The following is a 19965-nucleotide window of genomic DNA, read 5'->3' on the forward strand; positions in this document are numbered from 1 at the left end:
TTTTTTTTTTTTTTTTTTTTACATTGAAGCTGCTCTACACCAGACAATAATCAGGAACATCATCTATGGGCATTTCCTTCTTCAGAGATTAACATTGTGTAGCCACTTCTTATACCTGAGTATATCATGCTTATGATTTTTGCCAAGGAACACACACACACACACACACAGAATCATTTTTTTCATACACACTGTGCACTTTAACTGATGAACCTGGTGACATTTCCACTAGATATATTTGATCAGCAAACCTTTTAAATTTAAAATGAACATCTTTTGACCCTGTGTCGCACAAATACAATCAGCTGTGCCCATTAACGTCTTGAACACACCCTCCTTGTCAGTTAACACCCCCCCCCCCCCACACACACACACACACACACACACACACACACAATGACAAGCTGTATATTTTATAGATTATCATTTTCAGTTACACTAAAAGCAGCGCATAATCAAGCCAGCTAGGAAACCTGGAAAAGGTAAGTGGCAGGCAATTCAGCTTGCAGCAATTTTCCTTTAAGAAAAAAGGGGGGCAGAAAGATAAGGACTCAGTTTAAGAGCACAATTTCTTATAGATGGATTTTTCTCTGCTATAAGTGAACTTGATGATGCTCCTTTATCATGTATACATCCTTCCAGCATTCAGTCTTTAAACTGTTTGTCTGACTTATTTATATAATCACACAGAGCAAATACAGTGGGGCAAAAGTATTTAGTCAGCCACCGATTGTGCAAGTTCCCCCACTTAAAATGATGACAGAGGTCAGTAATTTGCACCAGAGGTACACTTCAACTGTGAGAGACAGAATGTGAAAAAAAAAATCCATGAATCCACATGGTAGGATTTGTAAAGAATTTATTCGTAAATCAGGGTGGAAAATAAGTATTTGGTCAATAACAAAAATACAACTCAATACTTTGTAACATAACCTTTGTTGGCAATAACAGAGGTCAAACGTTTACTATAGGTCTTTACCAGGTTTGCACACACAGTAGCTGGTATTTTGGCCCATTCCTCCATGCAGATCTTCTCGAGAGCAGTGATGTTTTGGGGCTGTCGCCGAGCAACACGGACTTTCAACTCCCGCCACAGATTTTCTATGGGGTTGAGGTCTGGAGACTGGCTAGGCCACTCCAGGACTTTCAAATGCTTCTTACGGAGCCACTCCTTTGTTGCCCGGGTGGTGTGTTTTGGATCATTGTCATGTTGGAAGACCCAGCCTCGTTTCATCTTCAAAGTTCTCACTGATGGAAGGAGGTTTTGGCTCAAAATCTCACGATACATGGCCCCATTCATTCTGTCCTTAACACGGATCAGTCGTCCTGTCCCCTTGGCAGAAAAACAGCCCCATAGCATGATGTTTCCACCCCCATGCTTCACAGTAGGTATGGTGTTCTTGGGATGCAACTCAGTATTCTTCTTCCTCCAAACACGACGAGTTGAGTTTATACCAAAAAGTTCTACTTTGGTTTCATCTGACCACATGACATTCTCCCAATCCTCTGCTGTATCATCCATGTGCTCTCTGGCAAACTTCAGACGGGCCTGGACATGCACTGGCTTCAGCAGCGGAACACGTCTGGCACTGCGGGATTTGATTCCCTGCCGTTGTAGTGTGTTACTGATGGTGACCTTTGTTACTTTGGTCCCAGCTCTCTGCAGATCATTCACCAGGTCCCCCCGTGTGGTTCTGGGATCTTTACTCACCGTTCTCATGATCATTTTGACCCCACGGGATGAGATCTTGCGTGGAGCCCCAGATCGAGGGAGATTATCAGTGGTCTTGTATGTCTTCCATTTTCTGATGATTGCTCCCACAGTTGATTTTTTCACACCAAGCTGCTTGCCTATTGTAGATTCACCCTTCCCAGTCTGGTGCAGGTCTACAATACTTTTCCTGGTGTCCTTCGAAAGCTCTTTGGTCTTGGCCATGGCGGAGTTTGGAGTCTGACTGTTTGAGGCTGTGGACAGGTGTCTTTTATACAGATGATGAGTTCAAACAGGTAACGAGTGGGGGACAGAAAAGCTTCTTACAGAAGACGTTACAGGTCTGTGAGAGCCAGAGATTTTCCATGTTTGAGGTGACCAAATACTTATTTTCCACCCTAATTTACGAATAAATTCTTTACAAATCCTACCATGTGAATTCATGGATTTTTTTTTCACATTCTGTCTCTCACAGTTGAAGTGTACCTCTGGTGCAAATTACTGACCTCTGTCATCATTTTAAGTGGGGGAACTTGCACAATCGGTGGCTGACTAAATACTTTTTTGCCCCACTGTATGTGGCTGTTCACTGAGATCACCTCCCTGAGACTTGCCTTTATGCTCTTATATTCTTTGTCTCAGGGACATGCAGGCACACAGAATGAATAGTAAAAATGTGATTTGAAGTGACAAACACAGCCACAGTCACTCCACAGCTACAGTAAAAGGTGCCAGTGACACAGATCAAAGTCATGAATGTGTTGGCGAGACCAACATAACAGAAGTGATTCACTTACTCTGGATGATTCTTGTAAACAGAGCCATCCACTCCAATAGTGACACGCAACTTCTCAGCAGCTTTGTTATCCCGGATCTGTCGCAGCACTGATGCTAGAGAGGAAGCGCACAGGTGTGCGGCCCGTGTGGATACAATCTGACACACCCTCCGAGTTGCTATGCAGTCCTCAACCGACGGGTCCAGCCCCAGGCCACGAAGTATCTTCTCAGCACTAGCAATACCTTCCTCATCTCTGCAGGAAGGAAAGTGAAGAAATTAATGTGAAGAATAGAAGAAGAGCTTGAGGACAGAATTCTTACCCTCCCCCATAAAAACGTCGTTTTATTTTAAGTACGTGCCAAGTGTTTTTTAAAAGGGCAAGACATTTTTAACACAGCTGTTCCAAACAGCCTAGATTATTATAGATGCTCACATTATTTTACTTTGCATACGGAAACATAATGATTTCACAAAAAAACAAAAACTAACAGCTTCAAAATTATTAGCCTCCATGCTAATAGCTAGTTGCATATACAACTACATATTTCCTTTGCAAATCTTTTAAGCTCCTCCACATTTTATGTTTTTCTGGCATGGATCTTAGTCTTTAGTTCATCCCACAGATTTTCAATTTTGATTCAGCTCAGGGCTTTATGTAGGCCAGTCAGGAAGAGTCACTTTGTTTGTCTGGAGGTAGTTCTCCAACAGGAGAGATGTGTGTTTTGGGTTGTGGTGTTTGGAGACAAAGGGAGGATCTCAGCTTTGGTGCTCGCTGCTACAGGTTTGTTTTTTCCAAAATCTGCAGATATCCTTCTTCATGATTCCTTCCACCTTGATGAGATTCTCAGTTCCAGACAAACGAAACAATCACAAGCATAACACTCCCACCATCGTGTTTCAGTGTGGGGAAGGTGTTCTTTGGGTTGTACGCCTCTTCCTTCTCTATCCTCAACCTTCACAGCACATTTTTAATTACTAGCATATAATCTCTGCCCACTGCTTTTGAACATTCAAACTCAGAATTTAACTTATTAATGAAGACCTATTAATAGATTATTTACCAGAAAGCAATAAAGGAATAATAAACTTTCAGGAAATGGACTGTGTGTTCTGTGAGATGGTCTGGGTTTCTCTTCCCTGCATGCTGTACTTCTACTTTGCTGTTGGGGAAGATTTCTGTTCAAGAATCTTTGAAAGACCCACTAAACATGTATTTGGTGTTAAACATCACTTGTTCACCTCTTTAGCTATAAATAACTAATATTTTGACTCAATCCACCCAAAAAATAAACATAAAAATAAAAAATCTAGCAAAACAGGAGCGATGGCAATTATATGCAAATAGAGCCATGTGAGGACGTTTACACAAGACTTTATGCAGTTCACCCCATTATTTAGTGATGTCTGAAACAACTTTCAGCCACAATAACTTGAAGCAGGGTTCCACAGTTAAACAAATTATAATCTCAAGTTTGGCTTCCTACAATTAAATGAATATGAGTGATCATGCATTAAAATGTATATAAAGTAATGCCCTGTTGATTTCATTTTGTTGAAAGTTTTGGTGAATAAGAAGGACTACTTTGATACAAATATGTGAACAGATGTGAAAGGAGTGTGAATTATAATATTATTGTTCACTAAATACTCGTGATTGTCATTTTGGCCCTAACTTGAATTAATTGTGTTGTGTGTGACTTTATCACTCTCTCTTGTCATTGTGTCATTTTGGCTCTTCTTTAAAATGTTGCTTCAGTTCATTGCAGTGTGGGAGCACTCATTTATGCAACACTTTCTTAGCGTCTTGATGCATTCTCAATCATCCAGGAAAGTAAATCTCCAAAAGTTGATTCTGTTCATCTGGACGTAGCGTTTTGTGGGAGAAATGTTTCGTCACTCATCCAAGTGACTTCTTCAGTCTCAGCTGACTGCAGGTTTGCCCAATCTTATAAACAGTACATTTTGCAGTACAGTAAATTTGAATACATTTGCATAATGACATTATGCAAACGTACTGTTTATAAGATTGGGGAACCTGCAGTCAGCTGAGACTGAAGAAGTCACTTGGATGAGTGACGAAACGTTTCTCCCACAAAACGCTACGTCCAGATGAACAGAATCAACTTTTGGAGATTTACTTTCTTAAGGTTCTGCCATAGAATTTCAGTCAGGCTGAGGTCTGGGCCATTACAACACCTTGATTCTTTGCCTTTTTCACCATTCTGTTAGAGATTTCTTGCTGTGATTGGGCTCCTGTTGCATGAATGAGTTTCATCCGAATGGTGAATGGACTGGTTATTATCTATCCATCCATCCATCCATCCATTCGCTTCCGCTTATCCTTTTCAGGGTCGCGGGGGGTGCTGGAGCCTATCCCAGCTGTCATAGGGCGAGAGGCAGGGTACACCCTGGACAGGTCGCCAGTCTGTCACAGGGCCAACACACAGGGACAGACAACCATTCACACTCACATTCACTCGCACATTCACACCTAGTGGCAATTTGTATTATCCAATTAACCTATCCCCACAAGCTGCATATCTTTGGACGGTGGGAGGAAGCCGGAGTACCCGGAGAGAACCCACGCAAACACGGGGAGAACATGCAAACTCCACACAGAAAGACCCCGGCCTGATGGTGGAATTGAACTCAGGACCTTCTTGCTGTGAGGCAACAGTGCTAACCACCGTGCCACCGTGCTGCCCCTGGTTATTATCTACTGCTTATATAATGCATACATTCACACTCCGATGCATCGGAGAGCAATTTGGAGTTTGTGATGCAGAAGGCAGGATGCAGTCAGGGATCGAACCATCAACCTTCCAATTAGTACATGACCTGCTCTACCTCCTGACTACAGCCAGCCCACCCAACCTATGCAACTTTAAAAACGTCAGCAGTGTTGCCATGTTATTTTTAGACTGACGTCCAATGGAGCTATAATTGTTCAGCCTTTTTTTTGTGCTGTCATGAACTTTAACATTTAACAGACTAATTCAGGTCTGCAGAGTGTCAGATGTAGCTCTTGGTTGTTCGGCAGTTTCGATGAGCATCTTAATTCCTGGCATAGCTCGTTGCTACTAACATAATGTTCAACAGGTTTGCACTTAATCCGCCATCTGAGAGATATCACAGAATGCAGTGTCAAGGTGCAGATGTGCACACACACACACAAAGAAAAACTAACTTGTCATTCTCGATTGCATAGATGTGGCTGGTACTGAAGTGTCCGGTGGTGAGGAGCTCTGACGTAGTCTTGCCCTGAAACAGCAGCTGTGATCTGGCCATCTTTACCAAGATGAGACGTACCAGTTCCCCCATGTACATCCCACTAATCATCTTCTCAAACCTGCATGCAACATGAAAAAAAGAGAAGCAAAACAATGTGATATACATATATTTATAAAATATGATGAGCTCTATTTATGTACATCTACACACAGTGTTGGGGAGTAACGGAACACATGTACCGCCGTTACGTATTTAACATACAAAATATGAGTAACTGTATTCTGTTACAGTTACCGTTTAAAAAGGTGGTATTTAGAATACAGTTACTTTGCTGAAATTAAGGGATTACATGGCGGTATTTTCCTGTTTCATATGTTCGGCTATGCTCTCTCTATTTTTGTTTTCCACGCCCCAAACAAAACACGCATTAAGAGGCTCTAATGCCTGTGTCTCAATCTCGCGGCCCATGTCACCCCTACTTGCGGCCCGCATAATGACGTAAAGAAATATTTTAAAAAATGATTCACAAAAATGATTTAATATGCAGGCAGAGTGTTACAGGCATAGCCCTAAAGAATGTAGCCTCATGGGCAGTGTAGTCTGTGCTGCACGGAGAATGCACTGCCATACCCGTTATGTGTCTGTGAGCGTGAGGAGGGAGAAAAAGGTGAGTGGAAAAGTACAAGTTGTCACCGAGCAGAAACGGGAGCTGGAAGCATGTAAATATAATAATAACCACTGCAGCCAAAAAGAGAGCCTGACGAGCCCAGTTGTAAGTAAGCTATTAAGACTCGACTGTACACTGTGTTCGTGTTTTCCTCAGAAACAAAAAGTTCCGTTGGAGCAGCCTTTCAACGCCTCTCTCTGTCTCTCGCTAGCAAACTTGAACCACACAATAAAGTAAAGCTAGTTTTCAGCTACGAGCCCGACACGGAACCCGACGTAATAGCCAGAGGTCCCTTTACTACGGTTTGGAGCCGCGGACCTGTTTTCTATAGGAGATCACTGCAAAAGGTGCAGCCTTACCTAATGTCCACCTTACTGTTACTCATTTTATATTAAGATTTAAACATCTAGTTGGTATTGGTATGGCGAGTAACCTTCAGTAATAGTAATAAATCACACAGCAATCACACAGGTCTCTCTTGGAAATGAGATTTTTAATCTCAATGAGATTTTTTTACCTGGATAAATAAAGGATTAATAAAGCAATAGTACATTCATGTAGTTGTAAAAAAGCATGATAATATATTAAGTAATCCAAAGTATTCAGAATACATTACTCTCATTGAGTAAGCAGCACATAACAAAGCTGTTCCCAAATTAAATGCTGAGGTAAACTGCCTTTCCAGCAGAGTATTATTTTTATGTTTTTAGACAAACAAATAACAATGTTTGACAAGTGTGAGACAGTCAGAACTACAAAGATTTTAATAAATAAACTGTCAAAAGTTTGATTTTTGTTTTAGAATTACATGGTAATAATGATCCACCAATTAGGCATTAAAGTCATTCGTTGAAGTATATAAACTGTTTAATCTCTCTGTGACGCACTGCATGCTTTATTGTGACTGGAAATTAAGGTCACGCAAACTTAAATCCGTCACCTAACTCTATTAAACCCTGTCTGGGCCCAGACCTCTTATTGAGGTTTCTCATGTGATATCAAGAGCTGTCCACTATACTGGATGTGATACAACCACTGGTTGCTAGGGAAAAATGTGCTTTTCTGACAGGTTGCCAATGGTTCCTGCAGGTTGATGGCTGTCGCTGGGTGAAATCAGTTGCAAAGAAGGTGCTGCACCAAAAACCTCCCTGCAGGTCACCTTTAGTTTTTCATGTTTGTCTGCAAATACTCCAACAACTAGCCAAGCAGCAGTAAAACTTAAAGAAACATAAACCAGAAATAGTTAGCTGTGCCTTTTTTAATTTGCCGGCTGCAGTGCTGAAGGGCTCCATTTCCAGTTTGCATCGCATTTTTCATTTTCACTGATACTCTGAAAGCAGCTGGCCAGTATTAGCAGAGCCGAATATTCATTTTTCCCTCACGACCGGTGGTTGCCAGATGGTCATGGACCAATCTCTAGGCCTGTGTGACTGAAGCCTTATTCACTTGAACCTACATGATTGTCACATGTCCACATGTCTGCAAAACCGCAAATGTTCCAGGACATACTGACTTTTTTGACAGAACTCTGAATTAGTATATGAAAAAGGTTATTTACATAATATCAGCAACAACATCAACAAAGGTGAAGCAGTCAGACAAAGTATTTCAATATGCCCACATGAATGGAAATCAGAGAGAGTCGCTTCTAATTCAAACCCGCCTGCCTGTGAAGCCACCAGCGTGGGATGTTTTATCTAATACCAAGTCGTGTGAGAACAAACACACTCACAGCTGCTTGCCAGGGTTGAATGAGCCTGCGTCCAGCTCCCGGTCAATGTCAGTGCGTAGGTCCTCCAGGGCCCCGTCGTCCCCAAAAGCACCCCACTCAGTATTTACACACATCCGCCCCTCGTCACCATCCAGAACACCAATGTTCCTCATCTGCTCCATGTAGCAAGCGTTGGTCCCCGTTCCTTGAGAAAAGAGATTTCACTGCAACAACTCTGTCAGTAACTATATAACGACTAACTGAGAGGTCGGCTGGGCTTAGTGGGCACATTTAAGATTACACTTACAAGATGAGTGTGAAAGCACCTGTGCTCACTTCTCTCCTCTAGTTTGTATATATTTTTACAATACAAGTTACAAATATAATACTATAACAATAATATCACACTTTGCAGCAGAAACTGCATCTGAATGAAATCCATTAAAGGAAAAATTAAATAGAGATGAATAAGAAACTTCAGCAGGGAAATTTCTTTTTTTGAGTGCAACAGTGAGGTGCCACATGTTCTGGCCTTCAGCATTAAAAGATTTTTTTTTTCATGAACATCGATATTTTTACCCAAGAAGAAAACAGATGGAGCAGTTCATCCATTAGGATGCAGTTTAATGGGTGTTACATCACTGTTGTGTGGTAGAAGTCTCACTGAGCCTCATAATCCATTTATAGTCACTGTTACATTAGACTTACCTACAATGAGGCCAACTTCACAGTGACGGTCATCAAAGCCACAGGTCATCATGGTTCCCACTGTGTCATTGACCACAGACACAATGTCAATGTCAAAGTCCTGCAATGAGAATCTGTTTATTAAAACAAGCTTTCATTTGAATTCACTACTTCTTGCATCACAGTATTTTGGATTTACTTCAGCACTTCATTTTGTTTAATTTACTACACTGAAATCAATCTTTAAGTTTTTATGAGGACATTATGCAGGTGTTTTATCTAAACGTGTTTTCTTGCTGAGGTTTGCTGAGGACATTTGTTTAGTTATTGTGGATGACCTTCCATACTTATAGCTGGAAGTATCATTGATATCTTTAATAGGCACAATGCAGCAGCTCATGCTGTCATTACCCCAGGTCACCTGCACAAGACGCATGTAGTGTTAGCCTGCACAAAAAGATCTTTTCTTCCAAGTTATTAGAGCCTGAGCATTCACATTGCGAAGGCTCTATTGTATCTGCTCCATTTATTTAATATCAGTCCTCCCTTAGAGTACACGATTTGCATACGAGCTCCAACCAGGATGCTCTTTGGCACTGTGTGTTCACGTAGAAACCAAAGCAAACTCTCACATTGTACCATTTGTACTTTTTTACCATTTGCTGCTCCAAAAGAGCCAGTGTGAATTACTTGTAAGTTTGTTGTCAACAGACACTAAATATCTTGTTTGAGGTGAGCCAAGCCTCGCGTATACTCAGAATTCACCATAAACTCTAGTTTTGGCACTGGGTTCAGTCCTTACTCCTTTTCCCCATGTATGCATGCTCATGAAGATGATTCATAAAACCCCTGGATACATGAAAATTATCAACTTGCATGGACATGTTTGCATTGTGGCAGATGTATAGCAGAACAAGTCAGGCTGGTGGTTTGCATTTGTCTACTCATGTTGTTCTGAGTCTTTCCACTACTTCAGCCAGCTTACTGAAGAAATTAGAAAGGCTTTGAGAAGTGATGGTTGATCTGCTCATCTGCTCTGTTATATGCTCTTCATCATCCAACCAATGACAAGGAGTCAGTGGTTGAATGATTTTGACCACTGCCAAGATGGGCATGCTTCTTCTTGACTTGTGGGATTTAACGATTAGAACGATTTGGTCATGAAACAGTGGAGTAAAACGAGCACGCTTGCCTTGTGGTGTCAGGCGTGTTTTGAGATCATGTTGCAAAGTTTCCTTACACTATAATCAGACAGGATGAGAGAAACAACACCTCTACACTGAGTTTCTCATGTGTGCCCAAGTCTATCTTTTCCTGCAGGTTGAGGAATAAGCACTGATGAACCACATTATTAGGTACACCTGTTCAAACTCCTGTTAATGCAAATATTCAGTGTGCCAACGATGCTAATGTATTAGCTGCTTAACCATAGCATAGTTGTGCCAGGCTGACTGGTCAGAGGTTACAGTTTACACAGCAAAGCTTAAAATCTGATATATTGTCTAATGGTTTGGGTTTTTTCCCGGGACATGAAACATAAAAAGATTTTTCTACTATGTGTTACGTGTAATTATTTAGCAGTCCTCACTTAATTAGTGAATTAATTACATCTACAGCAGTGTTTCCCAACCACTGTGCTGCGGCAAATAGGATTGCCGTGAGAAATGATCAGGTGTGCTGTGGAAGATTATCTGGTTCCACCTGATTAGTACACCGAGCGGCTGGTGTGAGTCACGGGCAGAACAACTACAATGTCTTCCACTAGAGGGCAGTACAACGACCTGCTCTAATTAATCGGTTGCCAACTGCCAGTAAAACAGAAGAAGAAGAAGAAGACAAAGAAGAAATTGCATAAAGTCACACTGTGAGTGAGACAACGCAGCGTGTAATAGCAATAAATAAATATTTGAAAAGAAAAAGTAGTCATTCTGACCTGGTCCTGGAGAAAATTCAGACCCAGATGAAGGCCCTAGCATGAGTAGTGGTCAGATGAAAGCAAAAAAGGTATACTGGGGACAAAGCAAGCCAATTCCACTATCCCTGGTGCGCAGGGAAAAATGATCAATATGCTTTTTGTGACATTTTTGTTTGGTGGTGTGCCATGTGATTTTTCTAATGTGAAATATGTACTGTGGCTCCAAAAGGTTGAGAAACACTGATCTACAGCAGTGGTCCCCATGCATTTTAGCACCACGGACCAGTTTATGTCCGATAATATTTTCACGGACCGGACTTTAAGGCGTTGCGGATAAATACCACAACAAAAAAACAAAAAAAAAACAAACAAACCAGTACCGGTACCGAAAAACAAAGATTTCTTCATAACACACGGGCAAAGATCCAGGGAAACAGAGTTAACGATAAATATGATTTAAAAACATAAATAAATAACGTTAAAAACCCTGAAAACCATACATTTCACACCCGAGCCTCAACTCTTGCAGCCCGGTAATAAACGACTCACGGACCAGTGGTTGGGGACCACTGATCTACAGTATATCTGTCTCAACTTTCTGTTGTATTCCTGCTGTTTCAAAAATGATACAAACAGGAACGCTGCACAGTGCCCTCTGGTGGACAAAGTATGAAAAACCAACATTCATAACATGGTTGAAGGGTGTTTCTCCCATCTTGTCCTTACAACCTTTCATAAAGAGTTGTAAATGAGTTTAAAGAAGGGTGGAGTTTTCTGCTCTACACACTGTGGGCCTCTTGTTACTTGCTAGTTAAACTTCCTTTAAACACCTTCTGATGGCTGCTTCCCACACATTAGCATGTCATGTTTCAAAGCTCAGATCATCCTAAATTCGTTTTCTTGAATATGACACTGATTTCACTGTACCCAAATGGCCTCCACAGTCGCAGATCTCAATCGAATAGAGTAACTATGGGAATGCAGGAGAACAGAACTTTGCATTTCAGATATGTAGCCGGGAAATCTGGAGAAACTGTGATGATATCACGGGAGTGCAGACCAAAATGTTTCCTGACGATTGCTGAATCTATGCCATCAAGAATTAAGTTCTGAAAGCAAAAGGACGTCCAAACTAGTACTACTAAGGTGTGCCTAACACAGTGGCAAGCCAGTGAATGTAACTGCAGCTACACTTAATTAGCACTGTTTCAATACCTTTCCAAATGTTCAAGTGTTTATAAATTTGGATAATTACCCCTCTTTTCTTGATGGATTTTCTCAGAAGGCTGACCACGTCCTGTCCTTCCACCCCACTTGACCTGAAGCCTTTAGTCCAAGACATCAAAACAGCCTGCAGATGGAAAAAAACAACAACAGGACAAGTCAATTAAAAAATAATTTCATGATATATTGCTCAGAGTTGTTACACACCTCATCAACTCACAGAATGCTTGAGTGAATCAACCAAGTGATTTACAAATCACCTAAAATCTGAAACATACTTCACCACTGGCTGTAAGAGTCCCCGACTCAGGTGGCAACGCACACTGTGTTAATAATAACTGAACCTGACAACGACTAAATGCTAACTCTTCCCTGTAAAATATGGACATTTAAAACAGCAAAGTAAATAAACAGCCGGTGGTAATTACTCTATAAATCAAAGATAAACATTTATCTTTTTATAAAGTTCCACAACACAGCCTGGTCTGGGACATGAAAGCTGCTCATTCTAACCAGCATTCATTCAGAGAAAAATTAATGAGTATTATCAATAAGAAATTTCAAGCTGGAAGGATTATATTCAGCCCAGAGAGAGTCCACCATGAAGACTTTTAAAATATGTTCACAGTCCAAGCTGATGATGGATCAGTTTGATTTGTGTTGAGGTCATGTGTGAACATGACAGTGAACATGTTACCTCAGGTGACACATTCAGTGCAGGGCTGTGTGCATCACAGGCAAAAGGAGACTGTGACCTTTCTATTGATGGCATGATTTCAGATTTTGAACTCAGCACAACACTGTGAAACTTCGTGTTTCCCATTTATTTTTTTATCTGTTAGTCATCAAGTACAAACTACAGACGAATACGAAACAGGAAAGGTCACTCAGCAACTGGCAGCTAGTAATAGAAAAAAAGCCAGAGTAATTATCTGCTAACTAATAATTTCTCTTTTAAAATGTATGAACTTTGTAAATCTCGTAAAAAAATAAATAAAATGAAATGAAAAACAGAAGACTGAATGCCTCCTCTGTCTGCTGTAACCAGTTTTACTGCATATTTTTAAAATAGCCACAAAAACTTGTGACCATCTTCACTGTAAAAACAGGTTTGTACATTAAATCTAAAATAATATAACAGACAGCATTAAAGTACCAAGTCTCAGCTGTAATATATGCAAAACTGTGTCTGAAAGTACTGGAACAGTTTGGTCACTAAAACCTTAGGAAGCTGCGTGTCGTTTCAACATATGTTTATGGACAAAGGTGCTCACCTGTGGGTTCAAGCTGAGTGAGTGTTGGATATTAGGCTGTGGTGGAGTTATCTGTCAATTTGAGAAGTGTAAAAAAAAAAAAAAAGTAAAAATGTGAAGAACAAATTGTCTAAAAAAATGTAAAAAAAATTATAAATAAATAAAAACAAATAAAAACCAAGAAAAAAAAAGAAAAATCTACAAGAAACATCAGTTTGTGTCATCTGTTGCACAAGGGTGCACAGACAAAGTAGAAAATAGCAAAAAGCTGAGGAAGTCTTCTCCATGGTGGACAAAAAAAAAACCAAAAAAAAAAAAAAAACCTTTTGAGTACACGGGGGGAAAAAAGCTCCTGAAGATGTACACTTAGGGCCAATTTACAAAAACATCCACCCTCCATAAACCGAATTTCTACTGATGAATTAAAATGAGCTTCCTTTAAAAAGATGGAAAGAGAAAAAACTGAATTGAAGGGGAAAAAAGTCTCATAACCCAAACCATTATTTTAAGTATAGAAGTGGTTTTGGAAAAGCATAGGAGGTTGGCTGTATGTCAAATTAGAACTGTGATATTGTCATTTATTGAATATTTCACTGCTGATGGAAGCAACAGGTAAAATGCACAATGACACAAAAGCATCGTGCGTGCTAAGAATCAGCTAGATTCTTTAAATATTATACAATTAAGCATTAAAAACATGTGGCCAGAGCAAACAAAGGGCTTTTTAGCATGATTGCTTTAAATTGCAGCACTTGCTGCTCAATTTAGAAACAAGGATGGAAACTCCAATATCAGTAAATGTTGAAGATGTTTGCAACTTATTGAGTGAAGTGAGCTGTCATAATAATGGCAAATGTGTTGTGTTAAAACTGTTACATATATCACACAGCTGTTCCCTTACTTACACAAACTGAGACTTGGCACTTTAATGTAGTAAAATAAAGAAATAAATCAACAAGAACACAAAGAGCAAGTGTCCAGATACTCACAGACTGGACCGCATCACTTTTTGCACAGGAAAAGAAGAGTTAGAAAGAATGCCAACGTAATAACCCAAGAAAAACAGCAGTGTGATGAAGCCCTCACTGACTGCTGCAAGTAAAAGCTGACAGCAGAGGACCATTAGAGAAACTTCACGCTATTTTCAATACCCTGAAAGAACAAAAAATAAAGGCCCAGTTCATGCAACAGCAGAGCAATGCTGCTCTCCGCATCCCCTTCTTCGTCCAGACAAGAAAGGTTATCAGATGACCAACCAAGCGTACAGACAAGACGTTTCTAAAAACCAGATATCTCCCTGCTACAGATAGGAGCCACAGATCTGGAAAGGCAACACTTTAAAGGAGATATCTAGGGGTGACCGTGGCTCAGGGGATTGGGAAGTTCTGTAACCGGAAGGTTGCCGGTTCGATCCCCCTGCTCTCTGGTCGTTGTGGCCAGAGGGGCCGATGGCGCAATATGGCAGCCTCGCTTCTGTCAGTCTGCCCCAGGTGTGGCTAAAACTGTAGCTTGCCTCCACCAGTGTGTGAATGTGAGAGTGAATGAATAGTGGAATTGTAAAGCGCTTTGGGTGCCTAGAAAAGCGCTATATAAATGCTAGATTTGGCACGATACCACTTTTTTATGTCCGATACCGATATCATAAATTTGGATATCTGCCGATACCGATATGAATCCGATATAGTGTGTTTTTTAATCATTTAAAACTTTTTTTTTTATATCTTGCTGCTTTTTGTATAAGTTAATACTCAAGTTAAAAAAAACAAAACAAAAACACTAAAGCTATTCTGTTATACCTGTATGCAAAAAATACACTGCACCCAAAATATTTCATAGTTCAGCAAAACTGATCAATCTAATAAACTTAAACCTACACCATCCTCCCTATTCTGGTATTTTAAAGAGTACTTAGCAGAAATATTAAGCAACCTAACCAATAGGGTTTTAAAACTCCCAGCAAAAAAAAAAAAAAAAGGGGAACCCACCTCATGATGCTTAATCAACGTAATCAACTTTAATTTGATGCAGTGTGAAAAAAAAAATGCACAGAAATCAATTATTTTTCAAGAATAATTAAATAGATTCAACATCTTTCTTCAACAGAATTGCAGACTGCACAGATGGTACCTTCCCAAAGGAAAAAGTACTATAGCTTACTAGGGTATATTAGACTTAACAGTTACTATATACGGTAATGGACTTCTATATATTTTACATCAAATTAAAACTTTGGGTGTAAGATTCAGATAATTATTTATTAAAAGCTAGACATTTTAAATGAGAATAAGAAAGAAAAGTATGTTTCTGTGCCCCCTTTTCCCTGTTCATGGCCTATCGGCCCCCCTGGCTACACTTTGCTAGATCCGCCCCTGCAAAGTTACCAGCCGTCAGCTACATAGAAAAAGATCCTGGTGTAGAAAGTAATATTAAATGAATTCTAACAACAGCTTATCAAGGTTAAGCGTGCTGCTGTTGTTCAGCCACTGGTTTCCTCTTTCTGGAGCGAAGTGGGCCAAAAACAAACAAGAGAGACGGACTCTCGACAGAAAAGCCGATCAGCTGATCATTAATCAGTTTCACGATTGAAGTAACAGCAAGAAGAGGCACTCGCTCCATATATCGGTTGTTTAGCTTAACGTGGGAATGCTTTACAAACATTCAGAGATGAACTTACACACTTGCTTTACTTCTCTGTGGGATAACTTCCTCGGAGATGAAATGCTGGTTTGGTAGGGAGGCTACAAATACACACAGCCGCTCTATCACGTGACCACACTGCTCAGATGTGCTACGGTTATGAGCCGAGTTACGCCGTGTTGCAAGTTTTGTGAGGTGCTTTTTTGATATTTAATGGATCGATTACATTTTTTATTTCTCTCCGATATCCGATCCAGTAATTTACGTCAGTATCGGACCGATACGATACGTAATATTGGATCGGTCCATCTCTAATAAATGCAATCCATTAATCCATTAATATATCTGCTACCATACTTTAGATATAAAGTATGGTAGCAGTTTGAACTTCTGAAGAGGTCAAAAACAAAAATCTGACTCATTCAGAAACAACTAAAATGCCAAACTTGAAATGGTAACAGTAATTGTGTTATTTTATCATTAATTTATTTTAAACAATTTCAACTCTTTATATATCTAAACACAGAAAAAAAAGAGTTCTACTTAAACAGAAATACAAGAAAGAAATTAACTGAATTGAATCTTTATTGAAATCCATCCAAATCTGTGATTTGAGGGCAGAACTTTTAAATCACTCACCTCATCCAACTTAGTCTGCTGGCAGGGAAACGAGAAGGTGAAGCCCAGAGGAAGCTTTTTGTCCTTCATGCCCATCTTGTCCAGATAGTTAGCCAGACAAGCAGCTATGTGGTCAAAAAACTACAAGAGAAGAAAGGTCAATTTTCTTATTAACTGCAAGATAAAAAATTGCATCTTTAATTTTCCATACATGTGTGCATTGTTCATCCAACTAGCAATGCTGCTGGTGTAACGAACCATGTGATACATTATTACGAGTCCTGAAGCCGTTTAAATCCTACTAACATCACTATACATCACTTCATCACATCTTTGCTATGGCAATTGTAAACAACATCTCAACTCAGGCATGCAATAAAGAAAGCTTTCAAAGGACTTTACAGTTCAATACCTTGAATTAAGTAGCTTGTAGAAGCACAAGTAGGAGCAATAAGCTGAAGTAATAGTTTCCTGTGTGACTTTATCAACATTTTTGTGGAGGAATTTCGTCCCACTCTACTTTACATTGGCATTCCTTTATGCACAGCTCAAGACTACAGTTTGGTCCATTTCAAAACCTTGACTCTTTTTCAGGCATTTTGTTGGAAATTTCCAGCTGTTTGTGGGATCATTGTCCTGCTGCAAGTTTCAGCCGAGCTTTAGCTGTCAGACAGATGGCCTCACTTTTGACTCTTGAATACTTTGGTATACGGAGGAGTTCATGGCTAACTCAATGACTGGAAAGTGCCCAGGTCCTGTTGCTGCAAAACAAGCCCACATCAAGCCCAATGCTTGACGGTGGTATAATGGTGTTATTGCTGATGTGTCTGGTTTTTGCCAAACGTGGCACTGTGTATTATGGCAGAACTTCTCCTTTTTTGTTTTCATCGGACCAAAGGACATTGCTACGCATTTACAAATACCTGCATGGAAAAGTTCTTAATCTGCACAAAAAATGGCTTAACACGCAAAACCACTGTGAGATTTTGACAAGTGAGCAACATCCAATTTTGCTCTTGCAACCATGTTAAACTCATTCTAATACAACAGCTTTGTGTTTGTTGCCTGCAGTCTGCATCATTTTAAAGACTTTTGTTCAAATTTCCTAAAGAAAAACACATCCATTCATTTGTTTGTACACATAGTTAGAGGCACTTTTAAATGTAATCATAAAGTACAAACAAATCCAGGTACAAGTATATTTATAAACACCAGGTTTATTTATGATTTATCTACAGTTTTGTGCGAACACACGTGAGTAAATATGTTTTATTGCTCCATGTTTGTTTTAAACAGAAGAGCTTTTCTACTGATAATCTTTCCAAAGAAGTCATACTTGTTCAGTCTTTTTCTAACTGTACTGACACAAACTTTAACATTTAACATGCTAAATGAGCCCTGCAGAGTCTGGCATGTAGCTCTTAATAAACAGTGGCATGAATCTGCTAGGAAACCCACTCCTGGGAAGATTGTGGCCCTGTGTTAACACACACCTGGTTCCTCCACAGCAGAAAATTCTCAAAACTTCTGCTTTTATGGAGAAACAATTAAATAAGCACATTTGATTGGTTTGCAGTAATGCTCTCCTTTAATGCTCAGTAGTATGATGTTAAATGCAAAGCAAAATTACACAACATTAAAATAAAACGCGAGGATTTTTTTGTCACTCTAAAACAAACAAAGGATAATTATACATGCCTAACTGTTATTGCAATATTATTAAAATTTATAAACCAAGCATTTGATCTCTTTCATGCACTGAGTTCAGTTCAACAGTCTTAAAAGAGCGACACTGAGGTTGTTAATTAGTGTGTTGTTTTGGTTTTCATGTTGAGCTACATCAGTGGTTCCCAAACTTTTTTGCTAGGCACCCCTTTGTTTTACAAGAAAAAATGGCTTTGGCTTAGAATGAAGTTGGTTTGGAAACATATTCAGCTATGCTTGATCTCCTGCTTTGCGTTTGTGTAGGCGCCCCGTGCTAGCAGTGTCCAAGCGTTGTTTTTGTTTTTTTCTGCTGTGGCAAATGGGTGCAAGCCTTTGACCACAAACTTACTGCTCGGTGACATTCGTCTATCCTGGCCTGAAAGGAGACGCTACCGGTAGACTGCAGTGAGAACTGCCAGCATCTGAGCCAGCCAGACTCTGTCTGTCTCTCTCATCATGGTCACCTAAATGCACAGTAATGGCAGGTTTTGTAATAAGGCAGATCGCGCTAACATAATATGCACTGTTAGTTGATTATTTACCTGCCGCATTAACGGGAGAGGACGTGCAAACGTTACCGCTGCTGTTGGGTTGAGATTCACGAGTCGAGCAGAATTAAAAACACGACATTCATTTAAGGTCATCGCGTGTTTTGTGAGCAAATGCTTTTGCATATTCGTAGTGTTTCCTCCCTTAAATGAAATATCTACTTTGCAAGTATTGCAAGTTGCCCTGTTGTCAGCCGTTCTCGTAAAGTATAATCAAACTTTTGAGCGTTAGGCGCCGCGTTTCCTGCCAGGTAAATGACGCTCCGCAACGTGGTGACGTCATCCGGGGCGACTGGAATCGATAAGGGAATCATTTGCAAAAATGGCAAACAATTCCAAGGAATTGAAACAGTGGGAACCAGTTCTCAACAAGAACCAGTTTTCAATACCCATCCCTAGTGGTGATATACAGTGGGGCAAAAAAGTATTTAGTCATTTTAAGTGGGGGAACTTGCAAAAGTATTCGGCCCCCTTGAACATTCCCACATTTTGTCACATTACAGCCACAAACATGAATTAATCTTATTGGAATTCCACGTGAAAGACCAACACAAAGTGGTGTACACGTGAGAAGTGGAACGAAAATCATACATTATTCCAAACATTTTTTACAAATAAATAACTGCAAAGTGGGGTGTGCGTAATTATTCAGCCCCCTGAGTCAATACTTTGTAGAACCACCTTTTGCTGCAATTACAGCTGCCAGTCTTTTATGTCTCTACCAGCTTTGCACATCTAGAGACTGAAATCTTTGCCCATTCTTCTTTGCAAACAGCTCCAGCTCAGTCAGATTAGATAGACAGCGTTTGTGAACAGCAGTTTTCAGATCTTGCCACAGATTCTCGATTGGATTTAGATCTGGACTTTGACTGGGCCATTCTAACACATGGATATGTTTTGTTTTAAACCGTTCCATTGTTGCCCTGGCTTTATGTTTAGTGTCGTTGTAAAAAATGTTTGGAATCATGTATGATTTTCGTTCCACTTCTCACGTGTGCACTACTTTGTGTTGGTCTGTCACGTGGAATTCCAATAAGATTAATTCATGTTTGTGGCTGTAATGTGACAAAATGTGGGAAAGTTCAAGGGGGCCGAATACTTTTGCAAGCCACTGTAACTGATCATCAGCAAGTGTGAGCCTGTCTATAAAAGCAGAGGTTTTCAGTAGCTTGCTGTCCATTAGTTTGGGAAGGGTTGGAAGGGCATTTCCAAACAATGTGAACTCCTTTTTCTTTCTACAGTGAAAAAGATTATTCACATGGGAAAAACATTCAAGGCAGC

The 19965-nt window shown here is 40.0% G+C and overlaps 1 protein-coding gene across 1 annotated transcript in view; it reads right to left on the minus strand.

Annotated features, from left to right (window-relative positions):
* The window catches only part of hk2 (hexokinase 2), a 42957-nt gene that overhangs the window by 15112 nt on the left and 7880 nt on the right, over window positions 1-19965 (minus strand). The window contains exons 4-9 of the mRNA XM_085367064.1: window positions 16454-16573; window positions 11956-12051; window positions 8807-8906; window positions 8120-8303; window positions 5677-5838; window positions 2509-2742 (exon numbers count right to left, since the gene is read on the minus strand). Of these exons, the coding sequence (XP_085223190.1) occupies window positions 2509-2742; window positions 5677-5838; window positions 8120-8303; window positions 8807-8906; window positions 11956-12051; window positions 16454-16573 (896 nt within the window). The remainder of the gene's footprint in view (window positions 1-2508; window positions 2743-5676; window positions 5839-8119; window positions 8304-8806; window positions 8907-11955; window positions 12052-16453; window positions 16574-19965) is intronic.

Source organism: Diplotaxodon limnothrissa, linkage group LG12, assembly GCF_057381915.1.
Source record: "Diplotaxodon limnothrissa isolate DT_005_m linkage group LG12, D_limnothrissa_male_GT1.1, whole genome shotgun sequence".
Lineage (NCBI taxonomy): Eukaryota > Metazoa > Chordata > Actinopteri > Cichliformes > Cichlidae > Diplotaxodon > Diplotaxodon limnothrissa.